This window comes from Meleagris gallopavo, chromosome 15 (genome assembly GCF_905368555.1).
Source record: "Meleagris gallopavo chromosome 15, MGAL_WU_HG_1.1, whole genome shotgun sequence".
Taxonomy (NCBI): Eukaryota; Metazoa; Chordata; class Aves; order Galliformes; family Phasianidae; genus Meleagris; species Meleagris gallopavo.
In genome coordinates this window covers 11647071-11670488 of record NC_139418.1, presented here as the reverse complement: position 1 = coordinate 11670488, position 23418 = coordinate 11647071, and the positions used below count along the sequence as shown (strand labels likewise).

At 49.5% G+C, this 23418-nt stretch overlaps 1 protein-coding gene across 4 annotated transcripts in view; it reads left to right on the top strand.

Annotated features, from left to right (window-relative positions):
* The first annotated feature begins 474 nt into the window (after positions 1-474).
* The window catches only part of LARP1 (La ribonucleoprotein 1, translational regulator), a 43989-nt gene continuing 21045 nt past the window's right edge, over positions 475-23418 (top strand). The window contains exons 1-2 of one of the 4 annotated variants that reach the window (XM_085236901.1): positions 475-981; positions 15048-15074. In XM_085236901.1, coding sequence (XP_085093027.1) covers positions 630-981; positions 15048-15074 — 379 coding nt within the window. In that variant the 5' untranslated portion in view covers positions 475-629. Of the gene's footprint in view, positions 982-1490; positions 1537-4990; positions 5232-15047; positions 15075-23418 lie in introns of those variants that run through there. The other 3 variants (XM_085236899.1, XM_085236903.1, XM_085236902.1) reach the window with 3 other exon arrangements.

Here is a 23418-nt window from a genome sequence, read left to right as displayed (position 1 = left end):
CTTGGTTCCACAGCCACTGCCCTAGAGACACCATTCTAACGCCCGACCACCCGCTGGCGAAGATCTGCGAAGCCCCCTCCCATCACAGCCCCCAGGATCAGATCAGCAGGGACGCTCCTACAGCCGGGCAACGGCCCCTCACAACACCCCTCCCGCTGCACTCCCACCACTACACGCTACCCGACCCTCCTCTGGACCTTCCCTTCCTGCACTACCAGCCTCCGGGCCGGGGGGTGCGAGGAGCGGATCGCAGCGGTCTCCCCTCCTCTCCCCGCCCCCCTCATCCCCTCCACGCGCCGCCTCAGCCGCCCCCGCGGCCCCTTTAAGCGCCCCCACTCGCGGCCGGGCGTTGCATCAGGCACGTGCGCGCCGCCGGCCGGCCGGGGGCGCGCCCCGCCCCTCCTTTCCCCTCTTCCCCTCCCCTTAGGCCGGGTGTGTGCGCGCGCGCGCGGCCGGGGCGGCGCTGCGCGGCGCGCGCCCCCGCGGCTAGTCGCGTGGTCCCCGCGCGTCTCCATATTGCTGCGGCGGCGGCCGCTGTGCGTGTGGGGGGGGGGCGGGGGGAGAACGCCGTGTGCGCGTGTAAGTGCGCTGAGGGGGCGCTTCCCCCCGTGCGGGGCGGGGGCGCGCAGATGGCGACGCAGGTGGAGGCGCTGCTGCCCGGCGCCCCGCTGCTGCCCGCCGAGGAGCGCGCCCTGGTGCTGAAACCGCCGCAGGACGGCGGCCGGGAGAAGGGCGAACCGCCCATGGGCCCCGACGGCGGCCCCGCGGCTCCGCGGCCGCCCAGCGCCAAGCAGCAGAAAGAGGAGAGCAACAACCAGGAGAAGGAGAGCCTGCTGCGGGCGGGCGGCGAGGCGGAGGAGGGCGGCGAGGCGGGCGGCGGCGGAGCGGGGAGAAGGGAGTTCATCGAGGCTCCGCCGCCCAAGGTGAACCCCTGGACGAAGAACGCAGCCGCGCTGGCGGTCAACGGGCAGTCGCCTCCAGGTGTGTGCGGGGGGCGAGGAGGGACACGGGGGGGGCGAGGAGGGATACGGGGGTGCGGCGGCGGCGACCGCGCCCCGACCGGCAGCGCCATGCGGCACGGCGTGCGGCCTGAGGGAGCGCGGCGAAGGGGGGGAACCGGCCGGGCCGCGAGCGGGGAGAGGGGGAGGGGAGCGGCCGGGCCGGGGCCATGCGGCTGGAGGAGGCCCGAGGCGGGCGGAGGGCGCGGTGCGGGCCGCGCTCGTTGGGCCGGGCGGGCGGGAGGAGGCCTCCCCTTCCCAGCATTCCGCCGCCGCCGCGCAGGCAACGTGGTGGCTTCCCCCGGCCCGGCATGTGATTTCCCACACAGCTCGGTCTCCTCCTCCGCCGGCCCACGTGCGCGGCTCCGAGTTCGGCCCGATGGGGGAGGAAGGGAGGCCCTGGGGTGCCGTGCGGAGGCCTCGTGTGCGCTGTGCGGGCCCTGCGGGTTCCCAGGGCCGTGCGTGCTCTGCCGGAGGCCCCGGAGCCCGTCGTAAGGCTGAGCCGAAATGGCTGAGCGCCGCTTCTTCGCCTCTACGGGTTTCTTTCTTTTTGTTGTTTTGCTTCTTTATTTGGTAGGAGATGCGGTGATATTAGGATCAACTTCTCGGGAAGAGTTGCGAGGTTCTGGAATGGGCTGTCCGGGGAGGTGGTGGAATCCCCGGCCCTGGAGGTGCTCGAGAAATGTGGATGTGGTGCTGAGGGATGGGCTTAGCAGGCAGCATTGGTGGTACGAGTACAGATGGACTAAATGACCTCAGAGGCCTTTTCCAGCCTCTATGATTCTGTGCTTGGGAGCTGCTCGGCTGAAGTTTAATTCCTAATATTTTTGGCCTATCTCTGTGAGCTCCGCAGTCACGCTGCCAGGTATGACATCAGGTTCCTTGTTACTGTGCTGTGTTTTGCAAGAAACGTTGCAGGCTAGGTGGGATGATTCACCGGAGGTATTATTGATCTTTGAAAGATGGACACCTCTGCAATTTCTACCTGGAAAGCTGTCGTCTTAATGGTAGCGTAGAAGAGAAGGTCAGTGTGCCAGGTAAAAGTCTGCGCCCAGATGGTTTGGTGGTTTGTCATTGTGTGTGCAATGCACAACGAAATCAGGACTGTGCTGCTGTCTGCGTTTTCCTCTTGTGTGCAGCGTGATATCCAGCTGCTCACACTGCTCCTTTGTGTGAGAGCTGGGCTCTGTCACGCTGCCTCCTTAGGCAACACTCCCTAGGAATCAACCAAAAGGTGTGAAAATACGAGATGTTCCCCCAGTGTTTCTGTTAGAGGCCTTGCAGCACATCTAAAAGATGCTGAAGTGGGGGCTCAGGAGCCTGAGCAGGCACCGTGTGGCAGAGGAGGGGACTCTGCAATGCCTGATACGATTTTGAGGGAATAGCATAACAGTGGGCAATAAACATGCAACACCCAGCACATCGTTGGGCCTGGCCCAGTTCTCCCAGTATTCCTGGAGGAGTTGGAATAATGGAATTGGTTTTTGCAGTGCCCCAGACACTGCCACTTGGCTCCCTTGTACTTGGGGCATTGTTTCTTTTGCTGCCTGGTTCGTTAGCAGAAGAGAAAAACGTGTAAAACAAGCACGGCTGGCGAACTCCCACGAGAGGCAGGCTGGTGGCTGGCCTTGCATAGCGGCCCTTTGCCTGAGTGCCTTCTCGTAGACCTGCCAGATCTTTGCTGCTTTGGGTGGAGGATTTCTTCCAGCAGATGTTTCTGAAAAGACATCTGGAGTGTGAGAATGTGCGAAAGTTGTGCTGTGGTGCAGAAGATGAGCTGTGGTGTTGCAGTGACCTCCAGGAGATCGTACAGAGAAGCCGCTTTTCTTTTATACTTGAAAAACATCGAGCACATGTAAACTCTGGAAAGGCATTACTGAATGGTTTTAGGTTTTTAGCGTAGGAACTGTGGTTGGCAATTGAGCTATGCTCCCAGCATGGTGTTTGTGTACTGATTTACTTAATGTTTTCAGCCCTGATCCTGCTATTGAGGAGGTAGCAAGGAGGACTAGGAGCTATTGAACATCAGGACAGCTCTCTAAAGATACAGGGATCCCTCTATGACTTGTTTTACAGGCTTTCAAAGCCCTAATTTTTTATAATGATTGTATTAATTATAGGCCTGAAGAGCAGATTTAATGGACAAGACATACACCATAAGGAGTTCACGCGTTCTGTAATGATCTGTGCTGGAATTAGTGCTTACTAAAGTAAAGGAATTGAGCTCAAGCTCAGAGAAAAATAGAGTTGTACTCAAGATCTCTCTGAGTTTTCACTATCTCAGTCTGACTACGGATGTGGAAGAGCCTGGCAATTCCACTCTGCTTGTTTTGAACTTTACTTCTTGCAGCTAAACATCACCTGGGAAGGGTGAATACGTGGAGGCCTGATGCAGATGCCAAATAACAGGGTCTGGTTTGGGGGGAATTAGGGTTTGTTTTCAGAAGCAGATGTTTTTAGGGTACACTGAAGTTTGGGAGCGAGGTCAGTATTGGGAAGTTTGAATAAATGTTGCTGCTTTTTAAGAAGGCAGGCTGAAGCAAAGCCTCTCCTTGCTGCTTAACCCCTCCTCCCAAAAGCATAACTGCGTGGCATTAAGGGTTGAAACCATTAGGTCGAGTTAGACAACAGCAGTGCTGCTGGTGCTGTAAGCAGAGGATCAGGCACTGGTGGAGAGATGCACTCAGCAGTCTGTCGTGGTGCTTGTCACAATGTGCACTATATTTCTGTTTGTGTGCATTTCAGAGTTGGGTGCAAGTGGGAAGAAGAGGGTGGTCCTTTAAGCTGTGAAATGACACATAAGCATGTCAAAATGTGGCAAGGGTTGTGTTAGTACTTACTGCTCATGAGGGACGCCGACAAGGCTGGTAATGACACCTCATTTTTGCTCTCTCATCAAATAGCAAGGTCTGTGTGACAGTCCCTCGTTACATGCAAGTTGCTGTATGTTCTCTTCTTATCATGTAAATAAATGCAGCCAGCAGCCTAACTTGCAAAGACACAATTGCAGGGAATGTATGTGCAGGAGAGAGGGAAACATTTTCTGACAAAAACAGCTTTGCACTTCTGGCTGTAAACCAAATTTGAAATATTTTCTCCTAATTCTTCAATAAAGAAATGTGGCTTCAGTTAAGACAACTCGACCTTCTGGAACATTTTGTACTCCTCTGTTGTGCCCTGCACCAGTGCTAGCAGTGATGCAAGCGTTGGTGCGGACAGGTGTTAACAGCACCCCGTTTTGAAAACCTGCTGGATTTCTTTCAAGAAATGTTGCATCAAGGCACTTGGCACTTCTTAATTTTTAAAGCCACTTACATCTTGGAAATAAGAACATGCAAATTGTAATGACTGGCAGTGCCATTGCTAAGCACTAACTTCTATGCCATCTCTCCTCCTGGTTGCAAATTCAGTAATTCAGTATTTCTTAGTGGAGATGCAGAAGGTGCTTTAGTTTCTTGAGCAGAGTTTCTTGCTTGCCATTTGGCAGATGCACTGGGAGGATAAGCAGCACTTTCCAGAAGGCACACCTTAGTTCCTAGCAGCAAGCACTGGAGGTTGGCTGCCTATTGTTCAGAGATGGCAGCACGCAGGCTGGGCTGGCTACTGGTGCTGAGGAGAAGGCAGGGAAAGATAGATTCATGAGCTTCTCACCCTTCAATGACTAAGTCCCCATAGGGCTTTCCTTGAAGCCAGCCTCCAGTACAGGAGATAAGCTGTATGGAAAACTCATTTTACCTTTGGCATTTCTTTCTATTTAGAATAGGTGCACACATCTGCCTGCTGGGGTATCTAGTGTGGTAGAACTGCACACACCTATTTCCAAAGCGTTGGGCAATTCTTGCTTTGTCTTGGCATGTAATTGTGGAGCTCTTTTGGCTGTTGGTTGCAACAGAGCTGCTATCGCAGCACAGTCCTCTCCCCACCACCCCAAGTTTCCTTTCTGAAATACGGTTTTGTTCCGATCCCACAACTCATGTTTGAGTAAGGCTTCCCATTTTATGGCGAGCATGAGGATAACTGGAACTGCTGCTCCCCAAACGTGCAGGGTGGTGTTATTCCTCCCCCACATACCTTTGCCCTTCAGCTTTGTGCTGGACCTTTGCCCTGCTGTGTGCTGTTTGTTTCGGGAAGGCGGGGGAGCACAACTCCATGGAGCTGACTCATGGGCCCCAGCTGCTGGGATTTGGTGCCTTCTTCCACCTCAACCTCCAGTTCCAGGCTGCCAGCCACGAGGTATCGCAGGATGAATCTCACCAACAGTCTCTTTCACTTCTATAACTCTTCTAAGCATTTTATTGCTCCTCCTCCATGGGGAGGATTGCGCTGGGATTGTTGGACAGAGGGGGGGCTTTGTTCTGCTGGAAGGGCAAAAGAGAGTGCAAAAACAGCTGGGAATTGTGGTGGTGGGTGCAGTGCTGTATGCTTGCTTCTGAGTTATGACACCTGATCCTTTCACTGTGCTCAAATAGTGTGAAATTATTCACGGGGAATGCAAAATGCCAACCTGGATAGCATGAGGTTTCTCCTTGCACACTTGAAGCTACTTTGTGAGGAATCTCAGATACCACCTCAGTGGTAGCACTTGTTTGGTTAAATAGGGAACGTGCATTTTAGTAGAAAGCTGTGCTGCTGGATCAAGTTGGGTATTTTAATCCTTACAGTTACTAGCTACAAACAGCAAGGGTTAAAAATACAATCACCTTAATGAAAACTTAAATAAACTTGCATACTGCCAGAGTACTGCAAAGTCCTTTGTGAGCACGCAGCTCTTGGAGGAGCTCTGCTCCTATCGCAGTAACTGGGCAGACCAAGGTACAGTGCCTCACCATGATCTCGTAGGTAGCAGAGCTGGGAATGGTTTTTTTCTCTCCTTTTACCAGGAGTCTGATGAGAGTGGTGAATTCCTTCCCAACTATGATGTGCATCTACGTTTTGGCCTTTAAAAATGTTGCCTGCTGGTCATTTTGGCACTGGACCCTTTGCTAATGTGCTAACAGGGGCTGAAGACTGTGTGATGCGTGGTTTCTGATGTGGCCAGCTCTGCTTTTCAGCTGTCTCGAGACCACACTTCAGTTCCAAACTCATTGTTGTAGGTCTAGGGCCTATTTAGTGATCTGTGAATGGAGTTAGGAGACTTTAGTCCTTGCTCTGAAGTAACCAGCTAATCTGAAAATCTGTCAGCAAATGGTACAGGTGTGTAACTAAAGCAGGTAAGAGGAGAAAGTAAAGGAGAACTTCTAAGAAATTAAAACAGAGTTACAAGAACTTAAGGCAACTGTTTGTGTATTTAAGAAACAATAATTAGTGATCAGAACAAATAGGAACTGAATTTGGCCTCGAATAAATCAATTCTTAGAGTTCTCCGTGGGAGGAGTCCCAGGTCAGGTTCAGGCTTGATTGGCTGGGAGGAGGAGTGGGTGCACATGAGGGTGCTGCCGCAGAGGAGTGAGAACTGGCACAAGGCACTGGAAAAATTTGGTGTGATGGTAGTTCTAAGGCTGCACAAGATATACATTTTGGGGGGGGGGAAAGGAGGGGGAAGGGTTGTAGAAACTGGTCAAATACAGTGTCAACATGTTTCCAAACATAGACTCATCCTGTAATTGCGGGTTCCCAGAAAATTTTAACTGAACTTTTCTCTACCAGAGCATATATTTGTACAACAGCCTGGGGGCTCTGGGGCAGGGAGTATTGCCTTTTCTGAGCAAATCAGTGCGTGGCACGTGGCAGCTCTGCCAGTTACAGAACAGCAGCAGACTGCTGATGGGCATCGAACTGCAGAAGCCATCCTTAGCAAGTCAGCTGGCCCCACTTAGGTGTGAAGCTCACAGTGGATTTTGCTAGAGTCAACCATTAATGCCACATGTGGTTGAGGATATTCTGCTGTGACGTGCAAGGAGAAAGAGAACAGCTGTGAATTGACTGGGCTAATACCTGCATTATCAGTGGTTTACCTTCAGTGTCCTTCTGGAGCAAAGCTGACTTAGGAGCAGCAGCTTGCCTCAACATTTTCTTTTGTTGCAGTGCTGTATGGGAACACATGGCAGCCAGTACTCGGTTGTGGTTGTGATTTTTTTTGGGGGGCTTTGAGTCATCTTATTTCTTCCATGATCACAAGTCAGAAGGGCTGGTGGAGATCTGTGCTGCAGATAGCCCCGGACTGGAGTGTGTGGGAGATGACCAGGGCAGCCCTGCCTGGGAGTGAGTGCTCTGTGTCAGACAGAAGCCAGTGTTTATTTCAGAAATGGATAAGACCTAACGGAGCTGTCTGTGGCTGAGGTTTATCATTATGGCTCAGTCTGGTATTGGTGGTACTTGGAGGTGACACAGGCGCCCTTTGTTCACATAATGGAGAAAATGGCACTCTGGTTCCCTCTGAGCGTGCCCTGGTGTGTGTTCCTGAGGAAGTGTGCTCGCTTCCTGCCCGACACCCCTGGAGGTGGCTGGATGCAGGCTGTAACCTGCTGCTTTTAGTAGGACTGGCCTGGGACCAGCAGACCCGCAGCTGCCTTTCTGTGATCCTGATTCACTCCCCAAAGTGGTCCTGGCTTCTGAGAAGGCGCAGGAGTGGCATCGCTGCCCCAGGAGGATGGGCATGAAGGAAAAGCATCTCTGGTGCGCTTCATTGTTGGCTTTTTGTCTTCGTCCTCATAGCCTGGGAGGGCAGTGAGCATGCTGGCCACACATCCCCTGCCCCAGTTTGCCCTCTGCTTCAGCGTGGGCCTGCAGCCCCAGGCGTCGAGGGGAAGGAAGGAAGCAGCGTTTGTCCCCAGCACACCACAGAGCTGCGTCTCCAGCTGAGCAGCAGCATGCAGTGTGCCTGCAGTGACTCTGCAGTCTGCAAGGCATGGCCGTGCGCCGGGGGGGTCGGCCCATCTGCTGAGTGGGAGGGCACAGGAGGTGGCTCGCCCCTTCTCCTCCCTTCCCAACAGTCCTCTGAGTTTTCCGAGTCACATGTTGGATGATATGTGGAGAGAACAGGGCGGTTTCAGGGCTAGATTCGTTAGATACTGAGCCTGAAACGCTGAGAAAAGAGGTGAGTTTTTCCTGACTAAGTATGTGGGGAAACAAGAATCTAATTGTAAAAGCCACAGAAAAAGGAAAGGATAGAGTTTTATTGGTGAGAAAGGTGTGTGGGGAGGAGTTTGGGTGGGGGTGTCATACCTGCTCGGTAACTCAAAGATGCTGCCGGATGATGGGTGCATTGTTAAATACCCAGCACTGCCTCTAACCAGATAATTTGCAACACTTTTTCAGCTTTCACACTGAATTCACCCTGCTTCCTCTCCCCCATCATAACGGTGCTTTTGGAAGCATCTGGTCAGTGCTGCGAATGAGTAGTTATTAATTTACCAAATGTTAGTTACCAGGCTATCCGATTTGCGCTCTTACAGATGAAAGAAGCTAGTGAACAAATGAAATAGAAATTATAATTAAGTAAGATTTAAATGTTTGATAGGCCACCATTCACTTCAAACTGCAGGAAATTAGTTTTTTCAAATTCTTCAAGGTCAAATTGCCTTTTTTTTTTTTTTTTAATGTGTGTGGAATGTTGCAGAAGGAATACTGAATTTATTCCTGCAAGATACCTAAGATTCTCGTTACAAAGATTTTATACATTTACTATTGCCCTTTCAGATAGTTACGTAGCTTGGGAACAATGTCTGTTTATACCAACCACCCTGAACCCACAAAACGAGCCTATTGAAAGTAAGGACCATACTATTGAGTTTCCACATGCCTGTAGATAGTGATACTCTTCACCCAGCACAAAAGAATGTAATGGAGTGACAGAAGCACTTTACCCTGTCTGTGTGTCTGTGTTCAGCCCACATTGGCAAGTCTGCTACAAAGCTGTGCAGGGATGGAGATAAAGGGTAAACAGAGCAAAGCATGAAGTGTAAAGAATGATACCAGCACACATTAATGAAGAGGAATGTTGTCACTGAAGCAGCAGGTACTGAAATGTGGAGAAATGGGTCTCAAAAATGTCATTAGGAGATTTAAATCTGACTGGAAAAGAAGCAATGGGATATTTGTGCTTGAGATCCCACCCGACAAGACAGGAAGCAAATCACAGAGGTGTCCCTGCCATGTGCTCAGATGACAAAGCATGAGATGTTCTTGACTGTAATCATATTAAATTTCTGTTTCCAACTCCCAGCTGAACCTTGAAAGCTCGGGGGAATACCTAACACCATCTAATGCATCTTCTGAGCATGCAGAAATCCACTGCAGAGAGGATGTTGCACTGGACTGAGCAAAAAGGGGACTGGTTTCTTTTGGCTTCTCAGTCTCAGGTGAACTACTGTAACTTTTTTTTTTTTTAAACTTGAAACAGAGAATGATGTATATGACATTTGCACTGTGTGCAGGGAGGAATTTAATACAAGTGACCCTCATCTTTAAAACATAAAATGAAACCTGTAAGTATGGCCTTGAAGAAGATTTGGAGGAGACATGTGAGATTACAGGCAGGCAGCTCTCTTACTTGACTTGGAGTTGACATCTGAGTTGATCTCATTAACAGCAGAGAAGTGGAACCACGCAAGGACAAAATTTGGAGGGTGACTGGAAAAGCTGTGTGTTTGATTAAAGTCTGGTCCGGAGTGGGAAATGTCTCACACAGGCTGCAAGTCTGAGGATTTGTAATTCAGTTAAGAGATTTAATTATCTTGTATTCACTGTGCTGCCCCCTGTATCCTATAGACTCACTGCTTGGCCCTCTATCCTCAGCACTAAGATGGGGAGAGCCTTGAATTTCACACTGGGGGTTTCCACGGGGATTTGTGACATCCCTGCCTGGTGTTGCAGGCACATATGTGCCAATGTGCACGTAGCAGGACAATGTGCAATAAACCTGTCATAGGGAAAGCCCCTCCTGCATCAATTTCTGTAGGATGGGATCTAGTTAGCTTCCAGGTTGCTCCAGAATTGTTCCTGCATTTCAGCAGGATTCTCTTCAGAGTTTTGCCTGATGATGCCTGATGACTTATTGCCTGTTCAATGCCCATTAGTTCCAAGAACAGTTTGGAGATGGTGGCTGAGGTTGTTCTGGGCTCAGGCTGTTGTAGGGTCTGTCTGGGCACACCTCTTGAAGACTGGAGGCTTATTTGTGATTAAGGAGCATGAGACAGAGCTGGGTCAGCTGCCACTGTGGCATCAGACATCAGACTTTTCTTTTGCTCCTTCCTTTAAGATGCTGTGTGCTATCTCTGGCTTTTTGTTTGGTGTTATGACTTGTGGTTTGAGCAACAGTATTTTGGGGTGAGAGGAGAAGGGGTTAATGTGAGAGAACATCCAGTGTTTGTTCTCTCCAATACAAGCACTGATAAGTGGATGGGAGGAAAAACAGCCATGACCTTACAGTTATGCTTCATGTGTCTGTGCATATGTGAGTGCAGGATTCATGGGATTGTTTGTTCAGAGCGCTCTTTTTCTCTGGTCAATATGACCAGCTGCATTCCTCAGAACATCCCTGATGCCTGTGGAAGAGACTTCTTCCAAGCAGATCCCTGGAAGATGCTTCTGCAAAGCACCATGCTGATCCCATTGGTGCATGCATACTGAGTTTACAGCCTCGCTCAGGACGCTCCTCTCCCTTGCATGAAGGAAGAGACTTGGTATCAGCATTAAGATACTAATTCAGTGTAGTGCACAGTGTGAGTTTAAAGCTAGGGAGCTCTTCCAGGTAATAATGTTCTTTTGCAGTTGGTAATTTCTTCAGGATGTTTCCCTTGCAGCTTGGTGAGGCCAGAGATCTTCATCCCTTTTCAAGTGCATGAAGTTAGCTGGGGCACAGATTTTCTACAGCAAAAATTCATTGCAAGAATTGTTTCCACGTGGTTTGTGAGAAATCTATGCCAGAGCTCATGCTGGCTGCAGTTCTTCAGCCTCTTAGCACAGGTGAATGGGATGTCCCCAGATAATGGCCTGCCGGTGTGAGAAGGAGTTGATCCTTTGCTCTGATGGACATCAGAAAACCACTTACAAAGATCTAACGGTCTGCTCCAACACCTCTGGAGAAACAGATCTGAAAGCTGATCAGTGCTTCTGCACTTGTTTTCTTTAACCTTTTTCTTGAACAGTTTTTGTGGTGTCTTAATGCTTAAACCAACATTGGTGACCAAGGTCTATTTATCTGGATTGGATCTTTCACCCATCTCAAGCCTCAGCTTCCCTTTGTGGGGGTGAGGAGACTTCTTAGTACAACAGCCAGGGCTGTCTGGAGCTGCTGGCTGAGGAGGGCTGGGAAGATTTGGGTGGCTGAGGGCTGGACCCTCCCTGAGCCTGCTTGGCAGGAAAGGAAGGAGGGGAGCAGGAAGCAAGCAAGATCCTCGGGAGGGACCTAATTGTCCATGCTAATCTCTGGGGTTTGGGTTTCTTGCTTTGCTACTTCTTTCTAAGCAGACCTCGCCCCCTTCTCTGCTAAGCACTGCTTTGAAGAGGCTACTAACTGTCTGAGGAACCTGTGCAGGCACTATCTGGGCCTCTCTGGGGAAGGCAGGTGATACAGATTTGAGCTGAGAAGTTGCCTGGGGATGGAGAAGAGATTCAGGTAACACTGGTCTCTTTGCAGCAGAAGCTGGACTCTATGAACTGGGACCTTTTCCCTACCTGTGCTGTTTGCATTGTGAGGATTGTTCCCATAGCTGGGAAGCAGTGAATGTGGTATGCTCAGCTGCTCGTGTTGAGGCAGCAGGAGCGTGGGTAGGTTCAGACTTCCTGTGAAGGTGCTTGGATTTGGCACTGGGGAGATGTGGGCTCTTAAGTTGAGGAGCCTGCTTGGTGCTGTTCCAGATATCTGATATATAGCAGCAGTGGGCAAATAGCTCTTGGAGAGGGGATTTTGCATGTAGACGCAGCAGCTTTTCTCTGTAAATGCCCCAGTTAAACATACGGTCTCTCTTCTGTTTAAAAATATCATCAAGCAAAAATTGTGATTCCATATCCCATTTCCCCCATCCCCCTCTCACCCACACCTAAAATAGGAAGGACTGTCCTCAATTTAGCTGTTTCCTGGACTATTAGCACTACAGCTCTGGGTATTGGTGCTCACAGCCAGCACCCCTGTAACACATCCACGCTGTCATGTGACGGTCTTAAAAGGGATGCTTGGTGCCTCCCAAACATCCTGCTGCTACAGCATGCATCCTTGACCTCTTCCTGCTCTCTCCTTTCCTCCACCCCTTGCACTGATAACAGGGAGATGCATGGAACTTGGTTCCCACTGAGCTGTGGGATGCGTGGATAATGCACAGAGCTGAATAGATTGTTAACGTGCTTGAGAAATGTCTGCCTCTGCAGAGGTTGCCACTGCGTGTCGTCATTGTGATCCTTCTGTTCAGATATTGGCTCTGAAGTTTCCTGGTTTTTGGGCCCAGGGTGAAAAACAGAAGACCCTATGCACGAGAAGGGGAAGGAAATGTGAGACCACAGGGCCCAAATTTCTTGAGGCTCTCTCACTCACACTGCAACATTGGCACTATCTTGCCCTTTCCTTTTGGTTGCCTGAGGATGATGATGTATCAAGCCAGGACTGCAGGGCTGGGTGTAGCAGGGAGGTGTGGAGCAGACAGGGGTGAAGCTGCTGCTCTGCAGGGGGAGCATAGCCAGCTGGTGCAGAGCTGGTCTGGAGCATCATCCCCTGCAGCATCTGGCCCATGTTAGGGTACCTGGCTTTGAATGCCTGGAAGTGAGGCAGGTGGAAAACTGTGTGTGTAGTGGGAGAAATCCTTGGGGCTGGTTTGCTTTCAATATTGAGGGTTTGTGTAAGCAAAATCTTAGCATTGTCTCTACGATTGGGACTTGTGTGTTTGATTTTTAACCTCAAGAGTATTGGGGAGGACTGAAACATGTCAAATGGGCCCATTGGAACACAGCCTTAACACTTCTTTGCTGACCATGCATGTTTCTACCTCCTTCTCCCCGTGGCTTTCTTGAGAGAAGAGCTGTGCAATTTAGGCTGCTTTTGGGCACACAAGGTACTGTCCTTAATTGGCAAGCTAATCTCTAATCTAGTCACTCTTGCTTGTAGAGTAGGAGGCATCCAGGAGGGACATTGTGCTTCAGTCTCTCACTAGCCCTGTTTTATATGCATCTTCTGTGTTTCAGAAGAGGATGTCCTGCAGGCTGCTTACGCTGTGCTCTTTCTCTGCAGAGGAAGAAGTTGCCTGCTCACCCAACTCTCTGCATCTCTGCTTAAATTCTATTATGCTATGGTTATAGATATGAGGAGTTAGACAGGCTCAGCCTCCCTAGATAAGAGGGCTGAGGCTTAGAGGATGGACAAACACCATTCCTCAGTGGCAGTCATGGTGGCAGCAGACGTCCTGAGTGTGAATGTGAGTCGTGTCTGCCCCTCCCAGCACCACTGAGGAGTTTCCACTGCTTTTCTACAGCACATTTAGCAGCACATCTGCTCTAAAATTATAATGGCTCATCTCAAGAGAAGCCAAGTGAGCCTTGCAGTGTATCTCTGATGCTCAGCAGGGCTCTGGGGGATTGGCTGTGAGCTGAGCATAGAGGCCTCGAGGGAATGCCAGCTTTGCATTGCAGCAGTGGTGTGACCAGTAGGAAGCATCCCTGAGGGATCGTCTGCAGCTTCTGCCTGGTGTGGTGGTGGTTGTGGCTGCTGGAAGGGGCTGCCCTGGGCCTCTGTGGGTGGCTGGCCAGGTTGGGGCATTGCATGGAGAGTTGGTTGGGCAGGCTGGAGCAAGGAGAATGGTTGCCAAGGCCTGCAGGCCTTGGCTGACACAGAGAAATTTCCCTTCTCGGCCATTGTTTTTTACTATTATTTTTTTCATCTGTTTATTTTGGTTTTGGTGGTACTTAGTACAGCTAGCTGATCTAAAAAAGTGGGGTATGCATTAACTAGTTCTTCCACCTTGTTCCTCTGCAAAGACGATGGCTGGAAGTTGCCCAAGCAGGGAAATAAAGAAACTGCCTTTTATTTGGGACCTGTTAGATCAAGTACAATGTGTTCGTGTTCATTGTTGTCGGGAGCCTGACCTCATCAGTAACCATCACAGAAATGCAGGGTGTTCAGATGTGTCTGGTGATGTGCTGGTGGAGGGCTGCAGTAGAACACGCAGTCTGCAAAGAATTGAGACTGGTGCTTGGAGGCTTTTCTGGACACACTGGCTTTTCCCTGAGATCATGCCTTCAGTGTGGCTGCAAACAATGACTACACATAATGGCAGAGGGAGTTCTGAGTGTTTTCTCACTGTGTCAGCTGCAGAGAAGCATCCCTTCCTGAGGATGCCTTGTACACAGTGTGCTGTCAAAGGCAGAGAAATGGCAGCTTTTTAGTAGAGGCAGGATTTTGCTGTTTCTGCAGTGGTTGAGTGCTGTCTGAAAAGCACTGCCCTGGCCAAGGGGTAGTCCGTGCTGCAACTTTTGTGACTTTCCAACTGAATGTGTGTTTTGGGCAGCCGATAAGCTGGAGCCAGGGGCCTGCCCCTGTCCTAGAAGGACCTTGGCTTGCTGGCAGCCTCCCTTCCCCCTATTCTTCCAAGTTCCTCGAAGAAAATGTAGCATATTACTCTCTAAAATACACTGTTTCCATAGCATCTTAGGAAGCGTTTATCAACAGGGTTTTTCTACTCTCAGTCTCCTGTATATTCCATCCTCCAAAGAATGGAACCATCAGAAAAAGCTCATTTGATTTTTGGCTTCTCCTGCTCTTCCCTGGCTGCACACTGTGTTAGATGCTCTGCACAGGTCTTCGTTTGGTGACCCTGCTCAGGGGGAGCGTTGTACGTTTTGCAGTCGTTTTGTTCTTCACTGCTGTCTGTTAGAAGCCAGTGTAGAAGGTTATTAATGAGAGCAGTACATTCAAGTATTTAAGCACTAACTCCTTCAAAATCTTTCTTGCAACAAGTGGTTGAATTGGGGTGGGTTCCCAGTTAGATTTATATTTAACTTGGGATACTAGGAAAATACTTGCTCTGTTTAGCTAAAGCAAACAAATCAAGAGGGGAGGAACCTTTTAAATATGATCTGCACTCCAGCTGCAACTAATACTAACTTTTCTTTCTTTTTTTGCAGATATATTTCCAGCTGATGGCCAGTCTGGTATGTATTAATTAAAAATGGAGTTCTTCACACCTCACTCCTCCATGTCTTTCCTGCACTTCTCTTTTTGCAGAGTCAGCACTAACGAAATTTAGAAGACTGTTGCAGAAATGTGCAACAGACATTTAAGAAAAAAAAAAAAAACCTTTAATATTTTGTTATTGTTCCCCTGTGATAGTCAGTCCTGTGTAACAGGCACATTCATGCTTTCATGTAATGGTAATCACAACTGGTGGAAGGTTGCTTTCATCCCAAAACATTGTAGTATGGAGGATCTGGTTGTCCATAGTTGAAGTCTTAGAACTTACAGGGTTTAATTCTGTGTAACTGATGTCTCGAGATGCAAACCTAGCTTAGAATTTTGCTGTTAGTATTTATGTTAGTTACCAACATCTTGATGTGTCCGCATACCTGAAGGTGTGCACTTGAATTTGCAATACTTTAAAAAAACCAAATTTTCCCTTTGGGTGGGTTAGTATGTGTGTTGTTACTTGTATCTCTGTTAAGGACTATGGTGTGATTTGCACCTATTTGCTGTCAATGCAAGACCAGTGTTAACTTTTTGGACCCCAGACTGCATAGAGCCTTGTAAGAATGGACCCTGCGTAAAAGGATTGGGCTTATCAGCTGAAAGGGAGCTGAGTGGGAGGCCTGACTCCAGTAGCTTTTTAAAGCAAGCATCAATCACCTTAATTCTTGCTTTTCCCAGACTGTCACAGGCTCTTCATCCATGTTGACACTGTTGGAGAGCTCATGTTGAAGGATAGGCTTATGTTTCACCCAGTGATACCAAGAGTGCTCAGGAATATCCTGTTATCCTAGGAGCTAGAGTGCCTTTTGGAGACCTGTAGCAAAGGCACTGGCAGTATGGAGCTGAACTTGATGTGGCCTTGGGCAGCCTTGGTCTTGTCGCTGTGTCTACCTCCTGTCTGCGTTTTTTGGCTTTGCAATAGGATTACATTTCCCCAGTTTGCAACAATGGTGTGAGGATAAATTGCTGCTGGTTGTGAAGCATTGCATGATCGAGATTTGGAAGCATGAAAATCAGCTCAATTATCTTAAAGCTGGATTGAGTAAAAAGTAAATCACTGTTTTTTAAGAGGTATGGTGTGACATTGGAGACAGTAATTTGGCTTCGTGAATTGAGCAGGCAGTTGGAAGTTGTGTGTGTATATTTGTTTCCGAAGCTCTAGCCAGCTAGCATGGTATACAGCCAGATATTCCCCTAGTGTTGCAGAACTTGCTTCTCTAGGTTTTACAAAAGTAACCCAATCATTTGTAAGCCTTTCACATTTTTTTTTTATTACTTTCATAACATGCATGAAAGTGGAGTATTAAAGCTGGTTTTGGAGGAGCAGAGGTGTATTCCTGTGCATTGAAGCCAGGATGGGAGTGATGACTGTACAGAAAAAATTCTGTGACTTAAAGGGATTTTCTTCTTCCCTTTTCTTGTAAAAAGCTTCTCTGCCCCACTGAAGGTCTGCCTTCATTGGATGTTGTGTTTTGTCTGCCTGTTCTGCAGACTCAGATGTCCTCTGGTTGGCACCACTCCATCCTCTGTGCTCCAGCTGGTTGTGGACCTTCACAGCTGGCTCTGGGGTGGGGCATAAGTGTGCATCTGCAACAGATGATAGTGTGTGCTTCAGTAAAAGCATGTTACATGTCAGGGGTGTTGCAGAAAACATTGCCCACAGGGTTAGGGGATTTTTTGCAGTTCTGTATTTTTAAGTATGAAAGCTTAAACAGGGTTCCTCTTAATGATAGCAGCCTTTTGACACTGCACTTCATGTCTTCTCATGCCTTCTCCAGAAAAGCCTTCAAGCTGTGCTTTTTCTTCCTTATACACCAAAGCTTGCTCAGAAGGCCTGATACCCCCTGCACACAGCACAATGTGGATGTGGCAGGCAAGGGCAGAGAAGCACTGCCAGCAGAGTGCTTCTAGCATCGAGCAGCTTTGCACTTTGCACTTCTGAGGCTGTTGGTTTTGACTTCCTCACCTCCTTTCCCTTGCTAACAAGTTAATTTGCTACACTCCGTTGTTGCAAATCACCCAGACTCCAATAATCTATGTCAGTGCCTATTCTATAAGGTTAATCTTACAAGGCCAGATGGGTCTTTATAGCCAGTTTCCCTTCTTGATGAAAAGTCTGTTGTCCTTTTGCCCAAGGAAGCATTTGGCACAGTGACTGAGAATGCTGAGTTGTGGCAACAGAGCTGAGACATGGTCAGGTGAGGAGCCTGAGCCAAAGCACCAGCCATTTTGTAGGCACAGCTGTGTGGCATGCCCCAGAGCATGCACCTGCTTGTTTGTATGGGGTGCTGGAGGCGTTCTGCCCTCAGCGGGGTGTCGTGCTGGTGCCATGAAGGTGGAAGGGAGGCAGTGCTTGCATCCTGCTTAGTTCACAGCCTTTGGAAATAAAGCTGCTCTGTCCAGGAGACTGCTGATTTACCCATGTCTGGTGCAATGGGTCTCAGTCCTCTCCTTGCTTGCTTTGGCCGACTGGACTTCAGAGGTAGGCTGCTTTTCAGAAGCCACTTCAAACCTTGTCAGGCAGTGCCCTCCCGACATCATGCACCACTGTCAGCCCATCTCTCTTGGTAGTGGAGAACCCCAGCCTTTTTGTTCAAACCTCTGAGAGGGCTGCCTCTGGTCTATCTGACTGATTTTTCTCCATATGCCTCTAAGTGCTGTGTTCTTATTGGGATGCAGAGACCAGACCTGACTGCAGGACTCGGTTGTCGATGCACCAGTTTTTCATACAGCAGCAAACGATGCTCTTTGTCTTGGTCACGCTATTCCTGATGATTTTTTTTTTTTCTGTATTCTTCATCCTGAGCTGATCATTGGAAAACTGTCAGCAGTGACTGAGATGCCTTTTTTGAGTTACAAATGCCGCTTTGAATTGTACACTTGAAGCTCTTTCATAAAGAGATGTGGGTGATGCTCACATTGTACAGAAGCAGTTTCCAGTTTTTAGTCTTTTATAAAGAAAAGGAGAGGAGGTGTGTCTTTAAATTAGGAGAGATGGTGCTGTGTTGCACTTCGTTCTGTGTGTGACTTCTCTCAGCTTCCTTCGGGAAGACTCACTCTGATTAGGGTCTTTTTAATGCTTCTGTGTTGTGTATTGAGAAAGAGGAAGCAACCACCTGCCTGGCTGCATAAACATGCTTGTGTGCTCTGGAAGGAAGTTGGCAGTATATGTTATTTCACAGTTAAGAAAAATCTTGAATTTCACTGCCACAAACTTGAGATATGGGGCTTGTGAGGATGGTTTTTTTTTCCTGTGCTAGGAGAACATACCCTGACATCAGGAATCAGCAGGGAAGAATTGGCTGACGTTATTTGAATTCCCTCACAATTCCTTTCTAGAAATCGAGTCTCTGGTTCTCCTCTTTGAAATGACAGCTTCTCCAGAGGTGTGCGTGCTTGTGTTGAGTTTGCACCTTTTCCTTGTGTGACCTCTCGCTCCCTGTGCTGGTGCCTGTTGTGGGAAGTGTGCATTGCCCTCCTGGCAAGCGAGAGGCACGGAGCTGAAGGGGCTCACGGCAGCACTTGGCTCTTGATTCCTGTCTGTTCATTGTTAAATATTTACAGTGAGATGTACCAGATGCTTCTGTAGAAGGGTTTTTGTCAGCTTCCAAGTCCCCAGTTGCAGCTGCAGAAGAGGCTGACGGCCATTAAAGGGATTGCATCTGTGCGGAGCCTTGGGCTTGGGAGAGGTCACCGTGTCTCAGCCTACTGTGCTGCAGGCTCCGCTGGTTGTGCTGTCTCATCGGCTGCAGCGGGATGCAGGCAGAGAAAACCCCTCTGCCACTGACAAGAGATTAATGATGTCTGGTCCTCAGGCTGTTTCTTTTGAAGCTCTTCCACTGAGGTGGGAGGGGGGAGCAGATGATGCTCGTGCAGGACTGGGCTTTTGTCACCATGCACCTTTTTTCTGGGGCTCTCTCTGCATGGTGGTGACAACACATGCATGACCTCTGCACAGCTGCTTCTGCTCCCTTTCTGTTCTCAGTATAGTCATGTCTGCTTCCTTGGCTGAGCTACACTACAGGAAGAGGAGTAGGGCTGATCCCAGCCCTGGTCCTGCCATCACCGGGTCTGAGCATCACCTTCCTCCTGTTATCCAGGGCTGAATTCGGCAGTGGAGCCCCACTGGGTGAGAGACCAGCAACTGGTGCCTTTCTGCTGAGTGCCACCCCTGTACTAGTCACACTGGTGAAGTTCCCAGCATACCTCCTGGTTCCGAGATAAGGTTCAGGGCCTTGGGCTGGGCCCTGTTTGTTGCTCTTGATGCTTATCAGGCTTCGTTGCTGGCAAGGTGACCTGCAACACCAAGGATCAGGAGGGAAGGAAGGTCTCCTGTGCTGTGCTCCAGAACATCCCATGGGATGACCAGTGCATGTGCACACACACGCGTGTGCATGCTCACCATGCATCACGTGTGTGCTTGAGTGTCCTGGTCTCAACCCTGTAGCTTGGCTCAATGCTGAGCTTCCTGTGCACATCAGAGATCTGCTCCTCAAAGGGGCTGGGCACAGGAAGGGGCGGTCCCACTAGGTCATCGTTTTTCAAACTAAATATAGTTGCCTGTGCTTTCATAAGACTGGGATTTTTGCATCACGTGACTGTCTTATCCCTCCTGGACGACAGTCAGTCAGCGTAGGGGATCGTGTGTCTGAATGGGTAATAATTAACTGTTAACTGGCTTTTCATTAGAGCCAGGCAGAACAGGCAGAGCGGTGCTGCAGAGGTAAGCAGGAGTGAAGGAAACTGCTCCAGGTTCCTCCTGGAGGGTAGAGGCCAGTCCTGGTAGGAGTGTAGGACACCTCCTTTAATTTGCAAATCAGTAGCCCCCAAAGGTGAGTTGGTTTTTCTTCTGCATTTCTACGAGGAGCTACGAGTCCTGTTTTGTCCTGTGTGTGTCTGTCCTTGCCGTCCTGTATTTCCTGATCGTGTTGCTCCTCCCTTTGCCTCGCTGCTGAGTTTCAGGTCATGAACTATCAACTGGTCTTGGAGCCAGCTTGGAGGAGAGCCTGACCCTCAGACTCCATGACTTGGCTCATCTGCTTGCTGGAATTCTCTCCAGGCCCTTGCAGTTTTGCTTTAGTGCTGAGCATGGACTGCCCAGACTGCAAGCAGAAGTATTTTCCCCTGGTGTCCTCCTCTCTCTGGCATGGAGGTGTCCTTGCTTTACCTCATTGCCCTGAGCAGCAGCTGAAGCAACTTGCACCTTTTCTCAGGGCTCAGTATCTGCAACCACAGCTTGTTCCTGATCGACATCCACAGGTTTGGGACCACCCTGCCTTCTTGATGCCCGGGAGCTGTGAGCATGGCTGGCTTTTCCAGCCCTCTTCGTTAACTCTTTAATCTGCCAGGGAGTGTTTGCAGATGTTTTTGGCAGCATTAGAGTGGTTGGCATTGCTCTCCTGAATGACGACAGGAGAATTGCTGGCTCAGTGCTATGCTGGCCAGAGATTTGTGTGCACTGCAAAAGCTGGGCTAAGGCTGAAGTGATGCTGCAGTGTGGGCACAGCTGTCCTTCCCTGGTGACTGTGAGGTGGCCTGGGACTGTTGGGGACAAAGCCAACTCAGCTTCCAGGCTATGACAGTGCTTGGGTGTTCTCAACTGTGCACGCTTAACCACATCCCCGCTGAGGTGGCTCCTGTGGTCTAGGAACCATCAACTCTCCCAGTAAAAACTTTTGCTTTAGAATGTATGGGACAAGTCGGTTTTCCTTCCAGAACTGGGGGAGTTCTTGTCATCCCCTTCTGTGTGAGCCTGAAGCCTGATGTCCCACACATGGTGCAGTGTGTGTGTATGTGTGTGTGTCATCTGTGTTGAAAGTTTCCTAGAAATTCTCTTCAGGAAAAGATGTTGCTTGAAAAGTAGGTGGAAAGATGTCACTTGCCCTTAAGATAGTTCATTTGCTACCTCTAATTGTAGTCATCTATGCCAGGAAGACTCAGTGCCCTCGCTGATGCTGTTAATGCTAGAAATGCCTGTTGGCGTTTCTTTACCTGTTTTTTCCTCATGGTAGCTTGGCTGCAAGTTGAAGGATTTTGTCTCGAGCTGGAAGGCTGCTGAGCTGGAGACACAAACCCAGGTGTTTGTGCTGCCAGCTCAAGGTTCTGGCTCCATCACACTACATTCAGCTGCCTGTACCCTCGGTGTCTTGCCTTTTCCCAGGACAAACCCCTGTTCTCCCCTCCAGATCTTGCTTTAGGATACCCAGGTGGGAGGAGTGTTCCCATGCTCTTTGCAGAGCTGTCAGATGCCCTTTTTGAAGTTATTTTTAGCAAGTGATCTTTGCAGGCATCGCAGAGCTTACATTGCATAGAAGTGTAGGCAGCTCCTTGCTTCCTTTGCTGTTAGAGTAGGGCTTGTAAGGTGGAGCTGTCTGCTGAGGAGTTGCAGAAAATTCTTTGGAAGGCTTTGAGCCTTGGAGCCTGTAGCTTGTCTTGCACATGCTGAATGGACTGCCTACATGCTGTGTCGGATCCCGCTCTGCTCTGCAGCTGGAGATCTTTTGCTTGCTCCTCTCCTTGCCCATTTCACAAGTTTTTCTCACGCCTGCAAGAAAATTCTAGCATTGCAGAGGTGTCAGAAGTAACCCATCTACCTCTGTGATCAGGGCCAGGTGCTGTGCTGCCAGCTGGAACTTGGGAGATTGTGTGCTCCAGGCAGCAGGGACTGAGCAACTGGCTCAGGTTATTCCTGCAGTGCCAGGTGCTGGAGATGTCAGCTGGTTAGTGCCACAAGTGTATTCTGGTATCACCTCTTCCAAAATGCTGAAGAATCCTCAGGTAAGCACATATCTCCAGCTCACCCAAATCACTACCTTGCCCCTATCGCTGGGTGAATCAGCCTGCCTTAGAAAAAGGGCTTGCTTGGGACCTAGTTGGAGTCTTGAGTTCATGCCTTATGTTTCCATGCTGTCATGATGGGAACACACTGTAGGAAGCCTGTGTACAGCTGTTTCTGCTTGGCTTCCCAGCTCTTCTCTGGAATCATAAGCCAGTTCTTGTGATCACAGCTGTAGTGAAGCCTCTACAGATTGGCCCTGGTTTGTTGCCCTGTTGAAACTGCTCTGCAGGTTAGTGCTGTGCTCATAGGTCCGTCCTGTGTATTGCATCCCAGAGGGATTCTCACTGTGCTCTGAAAACTGAAGGAGGAAACTACCTCTGGAGGAAGCTGCTGTTATCCCAGCTGACTTTCTGTGTCTTGAAAAATGAGTCTTTATACAAAAATTGTGTGATCAAGTAGTAGTAGTCTCCTCAGCTGTAAGTTGTTTGGTTTCTGTCTCTGCTCTTTTCAGAGGTTGTCTTCCCTGGTATCTCTTGGTTTCTCAGGAGGATAAAGCAATGCCTTCTCTTCCTAGTGTTAGCAGTCTAGGAGTTTCTTCTCTCCCTTGCAAGTTGCTCAGATACGTTTAGTGCTCAGCTCCCTTTGTTCAAACTACTCTTACTCACCTGAAGACCTCTGAGCAGTATTGCCAGAGCTGCTGTCTAATAAGGAAAGGGATGGGCTGCAGTACCTGGCTGGTATGCACAGCAGCATCCTGCATAACATGGGAAGGAAGGAGGACAGTCTGGAGACTCATCCCTGCAAAATAGTTACGTGGATCCTGTTAGACCATGAGGCATGTGGGCTGATCATCCTGTGCTCTGGGGAATCTGTGGCTTCCAGCTTGTCTTCTGCCCCAGCAGGATCTGCAGCACAGAGCCTCTTCCTCTCCAGCACAAAGTCCAAGCCCTTGGCTGAAAAACCACCTCCATCAGCAATTTTGCCTAGGTGCCAGGCTGTGGACTAGCATGGCTCAGGAGCAGAACTGCTTCTTTCTGTTGACTTGGATCCTGGGGAAAGGAGGGATGTGTGCTATTCTAGGGCTGGAGCACATGCAGAGCCCTGGAGGACTCCAAATTCCTGCTGGGAGTTGCAAGCATTGGCTGTCCTTCCAGAGACTGTCCCAGCTGTAGTGTCCATGCTGCACCTGAGTGGTGTGCCAGGAGCAGGCACTGCAGCTTTCTTGCTAGAGGAGCAGATATTTCTTCTGCATAATCCCTTGTCCTGGCCCAGCCCTGCAGATTTTTTTCAGCCTCTCATCTGTGTTCTCTAAAAATCCATTACAAGCTGCGGTGGCTATAAGGAACAGCAGGGAGCTGATTTTGCTGGTGTAGGGTTTGATTTCCCCAGGTAAGGCAGTAAATATGTCTCTGGCCGTGCACAACGATCCCTCGCTGGGGAGCACATGTGGTTGCAGAGCTGCTGTTGTGCTGCTGCCTGCGCATTGTGCAGTGGCTGTTGTGCTTCCAGATACCAGGTCTTTGCTCAACTGATTG